At 39.3% G+C, this 16,584-nt stretch overlaps 1 protein-coding gene across 1 annotated transcript in view; it reads left to right on the forward strand.

Moving 5' to 3' along the window:
* CUNH1orf141 (chromosome unknown C1orf141 homolog) overlaps positions 1-16,301 on the forward strand; it is a 55,547-nt gene extending 39,246 nt beyond the window's left edge. Inside the window, exons 5-9 of the mRNA XM_028785829.1 lie at positions 3,476-3,620; positions 9,087-9,156; positions 10,244-10,433; positions 12,959-13,504; positions 16,272-16,301. Of these exons, the coding sequence (XP_028641662.1) occupies positions 3,476-3,620; positions 9,087-9,156; positions 10,244-10,433; positions 12,959-13,504; positions 16,272-16,301 (981 nt within the window). The remainder of the gene's footprint in view (positions 1-3,475; positions 3,621-9,086; positions 9,157-10,243; positions 10,434-12,958; positions 13,505-16,271) is intronic.
* The last annotated feature ends 283 nt before the right edge of the window (positions 16,302-16,584 follow it).

A 16,584-nucleotide genomic window follows, 5' to 3' on the forward strand; every position in this document is an offset into this window, starting at 1 on the left:
TACCACGTGACTTGCCCTCGTGGACAATCTCAACTGAAGCCACTACGTCACGTGCCTTGTAGCCATGGATACCAGGAGCACCTGGCAGCTGGGGGCACTAAACAGTGTAACAAGATGTTTATCAGAGTGTGCTCAGCTATTGCAGGCTGTTGAAACAAGTCTCTTGTCAGGGTATATGGCTCGAGATGGCTGTAAAGATGATAGCCACTTTCGGCTAAGAGTCGGCTCCCAACACATAATGACTTCTAATTGCAAATATCATGGCTTCCTTTTCCTTCATTGATGAACAAAGTTCCATTATGCTTACATATCACATTTTCTTTGTTCAATAATCTATTGGTGAGTATCCTGGATAATTCTCTTTCTTAGCTAATGTGAGTAGGGTAGCAATAAGTATGGATGTTCTAGTACCTCTGTGGTACAATGCTTAGCATCCTTTGAGTATATGCCAAGGAATGGAAGAGCTCAGTCACAAGGTCATTCTAGTTTTAGTTTTTGAAGGTACCTCCACATTAATGTCCATCGTACCTATAATTTACATTCACACCAACAGTGTATAAGTGTTCTTCTTTCTCCGTATCATCAATATTTGCTGAAAGTAGATTTTATTGATAATTGCTATTCTGACTAGGACATGATGGAACCTTTTTTACTCCAGAAATTATAATATATAAATAAAAGACCAGCAAGGTGAAAGAGAAGAAAGAAAGAAAGAAAGAATGAAAGAAAGAAAGAAAGAAAGAAAGAAAGAAAGGAAGAAAGAGAGGAAGGGAGAGAGAAAGGGAGAGAAAGGAAGGAAGGAAGGAAGGAAGGAAGGAAGGAAGGAAGGAAGGAAAATCCAGACAAAATATTAGACAAAAAAATTTCCAAAAATACAATTGAGTTCATTTTGAATTGGTCATCTACTGCTGGGCATGGGGCTTGCTCTAGTGTGGTTTGAATACTCAGTGAGACTCTATTAGAGACAATTTTTCCTTTGTGAGTAGTGATCACTTGGTTATAACTTCCTGGTCAGTGATGAAAGAATAAGTTCACTTCTCCCTCTCAGTACTGGGAGCCCACCTAACTTGTATTTGTGCAGGCCCTGTGCATGCTGCTACAGTCTCTATGGGTTCATAATGTATGTCAGGCCTGTTGTGTCAGGAAGACATGGTTTCCTTAGAGCCCTCCATCCCCACTGGCTTTTACATTCGTTCCACTTCCTCTATGGTAATATTTCCTCTTCCTGAGGTGAGGGATTTGATGGAGACATCGTATTTAGAAGTGAGTGTTACAAAGTCTCTTATTCTGCACATTGTCCAGTTGTGGATCTCTGTTCCCATCTACTGCAGGAGGGAGCTTCTCTGATGATGGCTAAGCAAAGTACTGATCTATGAATATAGCAGTCATTAGGAGTCATTTATTGCTACATTCCTTTACCAGAACAGTAGTATTTGGCTTTCCCCTAGGTCCCTGGGTTATCTAGTCTCAAGTTCTTGGCCACCGAAGTGGCATCAAGTATGGGTTTCATCTCATAGACTAGACCTAGAATCCAGATAGTGATTGGTTACTCCCACAACTTCTGTACCACAATTGCAGCAGTACACCATGTATGCAGGTTATCATTGTTATATGGAAGGGTTTATAGTGCGTTTGGTGCTGACTTTTCTACTCTGGTAGCATGCAGAATTTTTTCTAGTACCATGAACACTATCGAGTACAGGGTGAAGTCTCTGGTTAGGTTCCAGCTCAACTTCTCCATGTTCAACGAGATATGTATGTAGGTGTTGTCTTCAGAAATAGGGCCTTACCAGAGAGATGGAATCTTAAAGAAGTTTTAATTTTATTTAAATAATAGCTAAGGACATTAGACACTTTTTCAAATATCTATTACTGACATTTGTATTTCTTCTTTTGAAAATTACTCTGTTTATTCACCTATCTACTATTTTGTTGGTTTGTTTTCTTGATGTTTATCACAGTTATTTATGAATTTTACATATCAGTTTGCTGTCTGATGCATAATTAGCAAATATTTTTTCCCATTCCGAAGAACACCTCTACATTTGGAACAATATGCTATGCAGGAGCATTTTGATTTCACTTAATCTCATATGTCCATCTTTGAAATTACCTTCTCTATACTAGATTCCTGTTGAGGTTAATATTTAAAAATGCGGTGCCTGGCCCAGGCTGTTACCAGACTGCCGCCATTTTCCCACGGCTCCAGCTCTGGACCACGGATCTAACTAGCTTGAAACACCGGCCCTGGCAGCCACGAGACGTCAGTGTGGCGGCTGGCTCTGTCAATCCACCACGCTGTCCACAATGCTTGGCAGAGCCCTGACAATATCCACCATCCTCGCTGTACACAGTAGAAATGAGACTCTTAGAGCTTACAGGGTATCCAATTGGTTTATATGTTTGGAAATGGTCAATTAACAAGATGCCCACACAATTAGAATTCTTAACTCAATTAACTAACCTAGATACGAATAACTACCTGAGACTGCTAAAGACACTCGTCCATCTCCAGCCATCTTCCCTCCTGCTCCTCCTTCTAGCTCCTCCTCTTCCTTCTCTCTTCCTCTCCTTCTCCCTCTTTGCTCCTCCCACAATTGCTCCTCCCCAGATAATGTACCAGCAGCAGGAAAGTACCCTGCTACAGATTCCTTTCCAGAAAAATTCTTGCCTATCCCTTTAACTTGAAGTGTGTTTTGATGTTGTTTTATAGTATGTGTGTACACATATGTGCTGTACATGTGTATGATATATGCACTGCATGTCCAAGTGGGTAGAGGCCAGGGGAGGATGAACAATGTCCTGCTCTATCATTCCACCTTCCTGTCCCCTACTCAGAACTGTTCTGCTGTTGTTCCCATTCTATTAAAACAGAGCTGGATGATTTCCTTCGTTTGAACTTCAGTTACACTTAGAAAAAAATTTTTTATGAATATAAAATCCAACTTTTATTGACAAAGGAAATATCAATTAATACACAAACCTAGGCAAATCTTTTCAGATTTGTTTCCTTATTCATAAAGTGTTAATGATAACATCAACATCATGGGTGGATTATATAAAATACCATATTTGAAGGTACTTCTCTCCAAAGTGTTATCTCAGTGGTGAAGCACCTGCCTAGTATCCATGAGGCCCTAGGTTCAATTCCCAGCACTGAAAAACAGTATTTTAAGAACCACATAGGTGGTAGTTATCATAATTAGATATCAGAAATGTGAATAATTATGGCTAGGATATATAGCTGGTGTACACAGACCTCTAGATTTGATTCTTACCATAGTATAAACTTAAGGATGTGGTGCATACATACCTGCAATCCCAGCACTCAAGAGCTGGAGTCAGGAGGATCAAAAGTAGCCAAAGCTCAGTCTGGAACCCATGAGACCCTGTTTTGGTGGATGTGGCGGTGGGCAGGGGGTAGAATACAGATAGAAACACTTTCTAAGAGGTCTCTATTTTTCTTGCTGTTTAGACAGAATACGCAAATCCCTTGCCATTTCCACTGCCTGGGTCTAAACACCTATGTAAAAAATCAGCGGCTTCTTCAATCCTGTCTTCCAAACTCACCGATAAATCCAATGCTAGTATGAAGGAAAAAGTCTCTCCTCCATTTACAGGTACACAGATTATATGTTTATGTCAAAAGTAGCAGTATGTTATCTACATTATAAACATCAAGAAAATGTACGCCCAAGGAATAGTTTAGTTTGGATGTACAGACATAATATGCCATTACTTTGTAACATCTGTTACTACTGAAAAAAATACAAAGTCTGTATTCCTTAGTCCTCTGCCTATGTCAAGACCATTTGTAAATTACTTTATTAGCTCCATTCTGGCCCTACCAACCTCCAGCGAGGACAGAACCAGAGACATCTGATTCCAGCCAAGGACAAGAATTAAAACTGTTTGCTTTTTGGGTCCTTGCTCCTAATATGCCTAACTCTGTTTCCATCGCTTGTCCTCATCACTGCTTAGAAACCAAAGTTTACAAAAGATTGGTCAGATTTGAATTTCCCTGGGAAGTACAGGTAGTAAGAATTTAATTAAACATATTAATTACATATTTAAGTTGTGTGTGTATGCATGAATACAGGTACAGGCATCCTACTTTTCATGTGTAGAAGTCAGAGGACAACATGAGAGTCTTGAAACTCTCCTCTTATCGTGTAGGTTCTGGGTATCAAACTTGGTCATTAGACTTGGCTGCTGGCAGCAAGTGCCTTTGCCTATGGAGTCATCTCACGTAACCATACTTAATTGTCATTACAAAAACCTTGATAGAGACCTTCCCAGAACCCTTGTTTCTTTGTCCTAAATGGCCCAGCAGAGATTCAGTGGCACAGCACAACTTCAAAAGCCTTTCAAGTTGACAAAGCCTGTCATACAAGGGGGCAAATAGCTCAACAGAATCAAAACATCTCAGAAGAACTCAGGAAAACAAAGCCAATCACCAAAATAACTCAGAGAGTTCAGTGGAGCCCAGTGGAACCCCAAAACTAAAGTGAAGACAAAGTGAAGGATACACAGATCAAGGAGAAGCTTCTAAAAGGTTAAATTTTTTCAAGTGCAAATCAAAGTTCAATCATTCATTTCTCTACTTTCTCAACGAGAAGCAAAAAACATCTGATGTTGGTTGAAATAATTATTCAAGCAGCTACATGGAACCCTTGGTCTTTCTTCTCCATCTGTCATTAATTTGCCACCCCAAAATGCAGAAAATGAGTGGCTGCCACCAGAAATACAGAAAAAGATCTGTCCAGTGTGGCCACATTGGAAAGAAGAGCAAATAAAGAGGTCTGGTGATCCTTCCCTTCCCCTCCCAAGTCCATCTTTGGAGTCTTGATATGAGATGTAGTTATAAGTGAATATGTTGTCACAATTCACCATACTATGCACTTAAGATGTAAACATATTATTATATATAAATTATACTGCAATAAAGCAAATTTACAAAGACAGCTATAAGGAAACGGTATCTACTACACACAGGAGGGCAGCTGCACATAAGAACTCACAGTGGTTTTGACAACAGGCAAGTCCAAGTCAGATCAACTCCCAACATGGAGATGGGGGTAGGGAGTTGGGGGGTAGGGAGTTGGACATGAAATCTCACCTCTAGTCAAGTAGCTATTGGCAACTGATAACGTCTGGGAGAAGGAGAACTGGTTTTCTCTAAGAGTGTAGGCCTGGTAAGCAATCCAGTGACTACCACACATCCAAGAATAGCTGCTAAGCACAACCTGGCCTGAATGGGTTCCCCAAAAAGAGGTGGAGGGATTGGATCTGAGAAGTGCTAGAGAAGCGGGGAGTATGATCAAAACATGTTGTATTAATTTTTCAAAAATCTAATACAAAAATAATATTTTAAAAATCAAAGTTAAGGGGCCAGAGAGATGATTCAGTGGATAAGAGCACTGACTGCTCTTCCAGAGGACCCAGGTTTATTTTCCAGCATCCTTATGGCAGCTCACCACTGTCTGTCAGTCCCAGGAGATCCCATGCTGTCTTCTGGCCTCTGGTACTAGGCACAAATATAGTGCACAGGCATACATGCAAGCAAAATACCCATACACATAAAAATAAATCTTTTTTTAATTAAAAAAAAAAACTACAGAAGTCTAAGACACCAAAGATGTAACTGTCAAAATAACTGTCAAAAGTAAATTTTAATTTAAAATTTAAAATATTAGTTTTTGAGGTGTATATTCATATGTACACATATTTGGAAGCTTGAGATTAAAGTCAGGAGTGTCTCTCAATCACTCTCTACCTTACTCATTGGGATGGGCCTTTTAGCTGAATGCAGAGCTTACCTATATAGCTGGTTTAGCTAGTCAGCTTGCTCTAGGGATCTGTCTCCACCTTTCCAGTGATGGAGTTACAGACAAGGTTTCTGAACTGCTGTCTTCAAGCTTGCATGGTGAGTGCTCTACATCCACTAAAGCATCTATCCAGCACCCCCAGATGCTAGTTTAAAAAGTCAATAATAGGATATATAACATAACTTCTCAACGTGCACACTCACCAGTGGCTTCTGAACGCAGCCATCTGTATTCACATTTGCCTTCCTCAGCTGACAGTCTTTAGTGATTCTTGAAGGGATGTGTGCTGTATTGTTAATTCTTCTGACCCTTGATTTTCCAAAATGTCTCTATTTTACTGTCATTCTTGAATGAATACACTACAAATAATATTAATTGTAATATTTGCTAGGATATGGAAGAGTTTAAAGCAAGCAATACACTAAAATAAAGAGGACAAGACAAAGCAGAGGGTATCACTGGTATGTGTGCTGGTTTGAATGAGAGTGCCCCCCACCATGGGCTCACATATTTTCAGGCTTAGTCTAGTTGTTGTACTATCTGGAAAGGACTAGGAGGCGTGGCCTTGTTGGAGGAGGGGGTCTGTCACTGGTGGTGGGCTTAAAGGTTTTAAAATCCCCTGCCAAGAGCACCTCTCTTGTCTCCTCTTTCTCCCTTTTTGCCCCCCACTCCTCCCCAGCCTACTTCCTGCAAATCAGGATGTAAGGCTACTGTTCCAGTGCCATGCCTGTATGTTTCATGCTTTCATTATGAACTAGCCCTCTGAAATTGTTACAGGCTCTCATTTGTAAGAGTTTCCCAGGTTATGGTGTGTCTTCACAGCAATAGAACAGTAAGACAGAAGTTGATATCAAAGAGTGTCATATCGCTGTGACAAGCCTGAGCATTCATTCTGTTGTTTTGAGGGATATAGAAGACTTTGGGACTTTAGAAGCAGGGCTTACTGGGCCATACTAGTAGGAGCAAGAAAGCAAATAGTGTTGAGGGATATATAAACTATGCAGCCCATCTCAAGAGGTGTCAGAGAGAAATAATATTGGAGAGATTGAAATTTTTGCAAAGAATGTGGCTACTTTTTGCCTTTGTCCAAAAAATTGGCTGATGGATAAATTGAAGACTTTTGCACTAATGACACTTTCAGAGGAAATTTCAATAGAGTCAGAGTCAACATTTTCTGTGTTGTGTGTTTATTAGTGATCACGCTTATCTAGATCTACAATGAAAAGGAGCATGCTGCAGCCAGGCAGTGGTGGCGCACACCTTTAATCCCAGCACTTGGGAGGAAGAGGCAGGCGGATTTCTGAGTTCAAGGCCAGCCTGGTCTACAGAGTGAGTTCTAGGACAGCCAGGGCCACACAGAGAAACCCTGTCTCGAGAAACAAAACAAAACAAAAAAACAAAAACAAAAACAAAACCAAAAAGCGAAACAAAACAAAAAAAGCCAGATTAAAAATAGAATAAAGGCTACCCTCAGGGCAAGACACCACCCAGCTAATTCTGCAACTGTAAAAAGAATAAGCCTGTGGGGTTTCCTTGGCCTAGAAACCATCAAGTCAAAGTTTAAGCAAAAGTAAAAGTGTGGGGTGTTCCAGCTTTCAGCCCCAGCAAACAGAAAAATTTGGCAGCTTCAGCCAGTGGTTCTGGTTAAAAATCAAGGATACAGGAACAGGGTTGTCTTAGTTTTGGTTTCATTGCTATAAAGAGACACCACGACTAAGACAACTCTTATAAAGGACAACATTTAATTGAGTCTGGCTTATAGTTTCAGAGTTCAGTCTGGTATCATCGTGGCAGAAAGCATGGCAGTGTCCAGGCATACTTGGTGCTTGAGGAGTCAAAAATTCCACATCTTGATCCAAAGGTAGTCAAGAAAAGACTTCCTACAGACAACTAGGATCTCTCCCTCACTGGGTGGAGCTTGGGCATAAGACCTCAAAGCCCACCCCCTCAGTGACATACTTCCTCCAGCAAGGCCGCACCTATTCCAATAAGGACACACCTCCTAATACTGTCACTCCCTGTGGGGTAAGCATTCAAACACATGAGTCTATGAGAGCCAAAGCCATTCGAACCACCACAAGGGTTAAGGAATCTTCCTCCACTGTTAAGGAAAGCCACTGAGGCCAGCAATTTGACAAGACAGTTCTTGCATGGAGGCCTCAAAAGACCATTTTATGAAGTTGGATTGCATTGAAGACCCTAAAATGTTGCAGATGCCAGAGCCATAGGATACCTGCCAAGGAGAGCCGCAGACTGTGTGAAACTAGCTTAAGAGAAAGAAGTATGTTGCAGTCAATAAAGTTTAAAGTGGGAGATCTGAAAAGTACTTGGATAACAGACATGGAGATGTAGAATTTGGAGTTTGTCCTGCTAGGTTTGGATCATACTTTGGCCCAGTATTTTCTCCCTCTGCTCCTGTTCTTCTCTTTTGGAATGGTGATGTATACTCTGTGCCATAGTATGTGAGGAGTATGTGAGATGCTTTTTTAAATTTTAATTTTACAGGGAGTTACAGTTAAGAAAATGCCTAAGAGACTTTGGACTTTTAAGCAGCCTTGAGACTGAAATCCTATGAAGACTTTTGAACTTGGACTAAATGCATTTTGCTTTATGATGTGCCTACAAGCCTATGGGGCCAGAGAGTGGAATGTGGTGTTTTGAATGAGATTGGTCCCCACAGACTCATGTGTTTGTGTGCTTAGTATCCAGATAATGAAGTGTTTGAAAAAGAGTAGAAGGTATGGCCTTCTTGGAGTTGGTCACTGGGGTTAGGCTTTGTGGTTTCAAAAGCTCACACCATTCCCAGCATCTCTGCCAGCTGCCTGCAAATAAACCAACAACTTTTGTCCATGAAAACTCTTGACTACTTTTATGTTTGCACTGTTTTAGCTGAATACTGAAGTCTTGGCCTATCTTTTCTTCTACCTTGTTCACTCAAGAAGTATGGATGGCAAGAAGGCTCAGTGGTTAAAAGCACTTACTGTTCTTGCAGACGATTGATTTTGATACTCAACACCACATCAAACAGCTCATAACTACCTGTAATTCTGACTCCAAGAGCTCTGACATCTCTTTCTCCATGGGCACCTACAGTCATATAACACGGACACACACAAGCATACAAAAAAGGGTCAATAAACTACTACAAGTTTGCCACTATGCCAGAGGTTTTCTATGTTATTTTAAACTATATTTCATACAGACATTTTCTAGGTAACATTGTACTTAAGTATCTTTTATGAAAATCTATAATTGCAGATCAAAGTGAAAGCAGAGCTAAGAAGTCCATGCATTCTACAGACCACTCAGCAGATTCTAGTAAAAATGGGTAATTTATTTTTAAAATGTTAATATTTTATACTGTTCAATGATAACTCTGGTAGAACAAGTTTGCCTTGTATAATACAGAATGATTTTTTTTCTGCTTATTATTAGCATTTACTCTTATAATGCCATCAAAGGAGGAGCCCCAGACTGGTCAGCTAGTGGGCATCCCATCCTGAGTGCTGTCAAATTAAGACAGAGAGTATAGCTATGTTTTGTAGTAGGCACACATTTAGTTATACTTCCACAGGGAGGTGGAAAAGTAGTTTACTTTTCCTTAACATCTAGATCCTTCTCATCACCATCTCTGCCTAATGGAGGGAAAAGTTGGCAGTAGGGATATTTTCCAACTTTGGAGCACTGATGACTGACTTCTTTAGGTTTAAGTCACCCTTCTGTGGAGTATGTATGAATGAGGGCCTTGATGAATCTTGGGAAAAGAAAATCAATATACTGGACAAAGATCAGAAGCAGATCCCAGTGTCACTGTCAGGACTAGTGATCACAGGATTCCTCCCTAGGTGTCCTTTGGCTGCTGATTTTCTGTGGCTGGAGAGCTTATGGTCTATTTGCTACAAAGTAGGTCAGGGTCCACTGTCAGGGCCCACTGACAGAATGTCTTTCTGAGGCTCTGTTATCTCCTCCATCCTTACCTTCTGTGAGTGAGGCTGTCTCACCTTTGTCCAGTCTGTGCTACAGGTTACCTCAAATCCTGCAAGTATAAGCCCACTTGCACTTAAATCAATGAAGACCTGAGATGAAAAGCATGTTTTCTTTTTGCCTGTTCACAATGCTACATCCTCTTTACTAGACTGATATGAAGCCCCAGGAAAGGTTGTGATCAACACCTCTCTGCCCATAGGCCTCTACTCAGCCTCTACCTCACACACTCCACTCAAAAAATGGCAGGTACCCAGGTAACTGTCTGCTTTGCTGCTTCTCCCACAAAGCAGGCGGGAAAGCATGACCCTATCAGACTGATTGATACCTACTGGATGGATCCGTGAGGATATTGGCAGTAACTTCTAGAAAGGGACGTAGGGAGAGAACTGATTAGCTGAAATCACTTCTTAAACTATGTTAATTTTTAGGAGAAAATACCCTCCAGAGGTGAATCATTTTACTACGAAAGAAAGTGAGTTAACCAGAAATGACCAAGCAAGAAAGCCTCATTCAGTCAAACAGAACATCGTGTTTCCCCTGGACTGTGAGGATCTACTAAAAGATCCAAAAATAAAGACAATTGTCCTTGCTCCAAAAGAGACAGTACATACTTCGGTGGTAAGATCTACTGCTATTTTGGGGAAAAATGAATATTAAAAGCCCTGGGAAGGCTAAAAAGAGAACGTGACTTGAAATCTTTCTTGTTAGGAATCATCCAAATATAGCCCATTCTGCTTTGTTGATTATATTCCTCTATCATAGATCACAATTATCAACTTTGAAGCTGGAGAGGACGGACACTTTATAAGACCTCTATAGCTTCTGCAATCCTAAATAGACTAGTTTCACAGACACACCCCGACACACAGCTTTTCATGGCAACTTCTTTTGAACTGAAGACTCTTACAGGTGATGTTTTTGGCCTAATTCCTGGAAGGCTGGTGAAGATCGTTTCTATCTCTACCTACAACACAAAGACTTAAAGCAGTGTTTCTCAACCTGTGGGTCATGACTCCTTACCCCAGAGATTATACATATCAGATATCCTGGAAAGTAACAAAATGACAGTCATAAAGTAGCAACAAAATAAGTTTATGGTTGGGGTTGTCCCAAAATGAGGAACTGTATTAAAAGATTGCAGCATTAGGAAGATTTGAGAACCACTAACTTATAGGGTAGAAATTCTCTATAGTGTTGGATAAACCAAAACTGAGGTGAAGGCCATCATCACTGTAGCTAAATTGGTAATATTTTTTTTATCAACAAAGGATAGTAAAACTGGTTCCTTGGTCATCTTTTGGGGAGTCTGAGCCATTGGAATACTTTTCATGCTAAGAACATTTATGTACCATTAGGCAAATTTCTGATTTCATTCTAGGAAAGACAATTCCTGGCTTGCTGTCCAGGACATATTTCAAAATTTTAAAATTATAATAGCTATAAATGATCATTTTGGCTTATATTCATTAATGTCTCTTATGATCTTTGACTCAATCCATTTTGAGGGGTTTGTTGTCAGAAGCCATCTAGGAAAGGCTAAAGGCATGTCAGTGACGTTTCTGGAGATGGTCCACTGTTTTGCATGGCCTTCAATGGGTGAGCTCTGAGGCAAGATTCCCAAGAGATTTTGTCCCAGGATTGCTTCTTGCTGCTGATATGCCTTTTCCTGTCACTATTACATATTCTAACAATTTCTGGGCATTAGCTATTGGGCAGGTTTTCTGTAGATTACCATGAAGATATATACCATATAGTAATGCTGTGTAGACAAATTGATAATTTCATAATTCCTGATAATGGTTTTATAAAATTCTTAAATTTATACAAGCAATTTCTAGCCTCCTAAAAGCTGCAAATAGGGCTCTGTCACAGGCTAATTGCACTAGGATGAGAAAGCAGGCTTTGAACAAACTTATGATCAGGGAAAACATTCCTTCTAGGTTAGTTGTGATGCCACTCACTGTCTGGTAACTAAAGGTCATAAACAGGGAATGGACAACTTATTGTAGGTGCAAAGACAGAAAATAAAATATTGACTAGTTTATTTATACACAACTTCAAAATTAATGAAACATAAGGCAGATGATTTGTCTCTTGACAAAACTGTACTAACTTGTGACATAAGAATTATTGCTTTAAACTTATAATGAACTTACGGAGCTAGTAGCAGATAATGAATGTTTAGTCAGGTACTAGTCTTAATGTAAACATTCCTACTGTAACTCTTTGTCATTTTATGACATAAACTATTGTCTTGAACTTACTATGAACTTATAGAATAGTAAAGATGCTTCAAAAATCATGTGATTAATTATCCTGAGATAGTGTAAGAGCTAAAAACCAAAAATAAATGAGGATGCAGCCTTTTTCAGCTTCATCTAGTATGTGTGTATCTCTGTATGAATGCCTTTCTTTCTTTTCTCTTTTCTTTTCTCTTCTCCTTTCTTTTCTTTTCTCTTCTCTTCTCTTCTTTTTCTTTTCTTTTTTTCTCTCCTTTCTCTCTGACTCAGGAAGAATTAAGGAACTTCAAACCTCTTGCCAGGCCAGTGAGAGGCCTGAGTCAAAGAGAAAAAAGAACCAAAGTAATTTTTTTATCTCCTGCTGCTACCAGCAGGAGCTTATTACCAGAAACCAGTTGGCATTTAGCCATGGAATAGTAAGAAACTGGGTATAATTAGCACAGAATAGTAAGAGAGTTACAAGGCCAGAGATCATCAGTCTTTGACCTTTGACTTTTGTCTGTGTCCTGCTTCAGAGCCTGGAGTACCTCCAAAGGTTGGGACTGGACTCCTGCAGTTTGTCCCTTTCTTTCTAGAGCATGGCCTTCTAAGAAATGCCCATACAGTGTTTTTCTTACCTACTCTCATCTCTCCAGTCACAATACCACAAGCATTTAAGAAATGTACTTATTTCTATATGCCTCACCTTCGAATTTGGTGTCTAATAAAGCTATTGGCTATTGAGAAGGAAGTGTATTATAGACAAGCACCTGTTTTTTTAAATGTATTTGAATGTTATTATTGTTATTACATACCTCTATAGAGTCATTTAAAATATTTAAAAATATTATTTTCACGTTTAAAGTGTCTATATAGCTTTGCCTCAATAGGTTTATGACTCAGTATTTTTTCTTTAATCTACAGGAACAATGCCACGCAAATCCAATAATTTTCTATGACACTGAATATGTACAAATGCTGTTCCTGACAAAAAGGTTTACTCCCTATGCTATGAAATGTACAGAAAAGAATATTGTTTTAGAAAAAAATTATGAAGTACTCAAAGCTTTATTTGAGGATGAACCAAGTGCTGTTTCTAAACCTCAAAGTACTAAATCTATAGACCAGCAGAAACAGTTGCAAGTCCTCTCTGCTGAACAGGCCCAAAAGAATATAAACGAGAAACGAAGGAAGAGAAATGACAGTCTGGTTTCAAAGAAAATATCTCCGAACACTCTTTATAATATATCTCAAACTTTTTCCAGTTTAAGCAAAAAATTTGTTGGTTACTTTGATAAAGAAGTTACTCAAGAAATGAGTGATAAGGCAAGGAGATTTGAAATGTTTTCCAAAAGAAAACTACCACCCACACGCAAATTTACTACCTTACCTATCAAATATGATTCCAAGCCTCTGAAAAATATACTTGAAATACGTAAACTAAACAACATAACTCCATTGGATAACCTGGTCTGTTCAAGACCAACCAACATTGCTAGCTAACACAGGGATATAATTAGGAAATTATGAGCAAGAGGGATTCATTTATGACTTATCTTTTTGGTTGTGAGCCTACCTTTCCAGCATGAATCATCTCTCTAGCCCATTCATGGCTTATCTCAATTATACTTATCAGACATCCCTGTTGGCTAGAGCACATTCTCAGTCAGTGCCAACTATAACAGAGATTGATGAGAAAGTTGCTGCCAGAAGCCACAAAACATCAACAACCTTGTCCTATGATTGACTATCAATACAGATACACCATTAATTTACTGAATATGGAGTTAATGGTAGACCAGCATTTTAGATACTCATGGGAAAATAGTGTCGCGTGACCAGTGTAATGTGATGTGATTAAAAAGGCTTCATAAAACCTGTTAGATCTGTTTGGAATTTGATTATTGTGTTTTCCAAGCATTATTTAGCTTTTTTTTTTTTCTGAGTTGTGGAATAACTTAATGAGTAGGATCTGTAAGTGAGATAATTGTGGTAGAAAATCCTACCAAATGTTGAGTGTTCTCACATACATTGCTTCAGATTACCCCATTGTTCTACTGTTACTCTTTTACTCTTTCTTCTTGACTCAGTATAAAAACTGAACTCTTCATGAACTCAGTAAGCTATTCCCAAGTTCATTTGGAATGCATATCTTTAGGATTTCACATATTTTTTTTTTCACTTAAAAATAGTCTTCGAAGACAAATGGCTAGATTTTCAACCTAAAACATTTTTTCTCAAATACACAAAATCCTAGTTTAATTCTCAACATGGAAAAAAAAAGGTAGTGATAAATTCCAAGATCAACCCACAGAAGACTGTTTAACTTATACTTTTATTACATAGAAGTTAATGTGAAAATAAGTAATGATTTCTTATTTCCAATAATTAAAAAAAACACTAGATTAAAAAAGGGTCTTCCAGTGTTAACTGGGATTTGAGGATAAGCAGGTTGGATTAGAAGCATCATATTAAAGGAAGTTGGAGGCCAGAAACTCAGCTGCAAACCAGGCAGGGCAGGAACCTGGGTACCATCTGTGGTGATGCTACGGGAGCCAAGACGTTCAAGTTCCTCATGCTCCACACCCCCAAATCTTCTCTCAGTATCTCCATTCTGCCATTTCCTTTGCTTTAATACAGAATTAATTACAGAATATAAAATTGCTTTAATACAGTTTGCTATAATACAGACTATTCCTTCCTGACTCCAGTGCTGGGTCAAAAGAGAAACCATAGATAGACTCATTTGAACAAGAAGAAAATCAAGACAACAGCCCCAGTAAGATGACAATCAATAGTGACAGGCTTTCCATACTCAGCATTAGAAAAAGACAAGTGGCCCTTAGAGAAGATTCAGATGAGCCTGTGAAAGTGCCTGTCTCTGTTTACTGTATTCCCACTCTAGGTGGAGACAGCAGGAGTTTACGACAAGATTATTTTCCAGGTTAAAACAGTGCCTAGTATTTTAACATTGTAGCATTCAATAAAATTCTCTCTCAATTCCATTTCCCCTTAAGCTTGCGTGTGATATTACTTTTCTAAAAAAAAAATGTCCTTGGAAGTCATTCACTCAATTTTTTTTTCTAAGTTAAATGCTAAACCTAACTACATTATTCAGGCTAAAGAACTGGTGGGGGCGGGGGGGAGTGAGTAACTGGATATTTTTGGTTCCTATGAGTGCTTGTGAACTTTATCCTTTAGGAAGACACTAAAAGATGTCTAAGTAACTCAGTCCTAGAGCTCTTACCTAACATGAATGAAACCTAAGTTTAATACTGGTACAAAAAAAAAGTAAAGTTTGACATAAGTTCAAAATCATATTAGTTTTCCATTGCTGTGAGAAAATACCATGACCATCCTACTTAAATTTCCAGTGCTGTGATAAACACATGTCAAAAAGCAACTAAGGAAATCAGAGAGTCTCTTTCAGTTTACAGTTGTAATCCACCATGGAGGGAAGTCATGGTAGGAACTCAAGGCAGGAACCTGAAGGCAGAAACTGAAGCAGAGAGCATGGAGGAACACTGCTTACTAGCTTTCTCCTCATGGCTTGTTCAGTTTGCTTTCTTATACCACCCCCAGGATCACCTGCCTAGAGATGGTATCATTCACATGGTTTGGCCCCTTCCATATCAACCATTAATCAAGAAAATGCCTCACAGACTTGCCTATGGGCCAAGCTAAAGGAGGCATTTTCTCAATTGAAGTTCCTCTTGCTCAGCAACCGTGGCTTGTGTATGGTTGACAAACCTATCTAACCAGGACAATGACCAAGATCAACTTATAGAAAAGTTCATTTGGACGAAGGCTCCAGAGAGACAAGAGTCTGTCATGACAGAAAGCCATGACAGCAAGTGTCAGGCTTGGAGACAGGAATAGGAAACTGAGAGCTCAAGTCTTGAACCACCACAGCACTAAGTAAAGAGAGCAAACTAGAAGCAGGCAAGGCTTTTACTCTCAAAGCCCACCTTCAGTGACACACTTCCTCCCACAAGAGCCTCCAACCAGGGACCAAGTATTCACGTACCCAAGACTAAAGGCGCCATTTCTCATTTAAACCACTATATGCAGTGAGTAAAAGGCTAGTCCAGAATACACCAGAAGATCCTAACAGTTCCACCCCCAAAAGAAAACAGACACCAACCATAAAAATGACATTTTTGCATTTATGTTGATGGACTCCTTTAATTTTAGACCTTGGTAGGCTAAGGCAGGATAATCATAGGTTCAAGACCAGCTTGGGCTACAGAGTAGAGTAAGATCCTAGTTCAAAAACAAATTAAAAATCCAAACATACATTTGCTGGAGGACTCAGTTAAAGTAGCTTCCTAGCTGGGAGAGCTCTACACTAAGTAGGCAGAACTTCAACTCTTTCAGGGAATGTCAAGCATCACACTCAGAGTCAGGCTTGGCTTTCATTCTCATTCTAAGATGTGAGCATGACCTTCAAAGACAGCCTGTATTGAAAGTGATGGTATGGCCCTTACTGGTGAACTAGCTGGTTGCTAATGGTCTGTGAATCAGTTCCATGGGAACATGCATTCATTTCC

The sequence above is a fragment of the Grammomys surdaster genome, unplaced genomic scaffold (assembly GCF_004785775.1).
Source record: "Grammomys surdaster isolate TR1022 unplaced genomic scaffold, NIH_TR_1.0 100, whole genome shotgun sequence".
NCBI lineage: Eukaryota > Metazoa > Chordata > Mammalia > Rodentia > Muridae > Grammomys > Grammomys surdaster.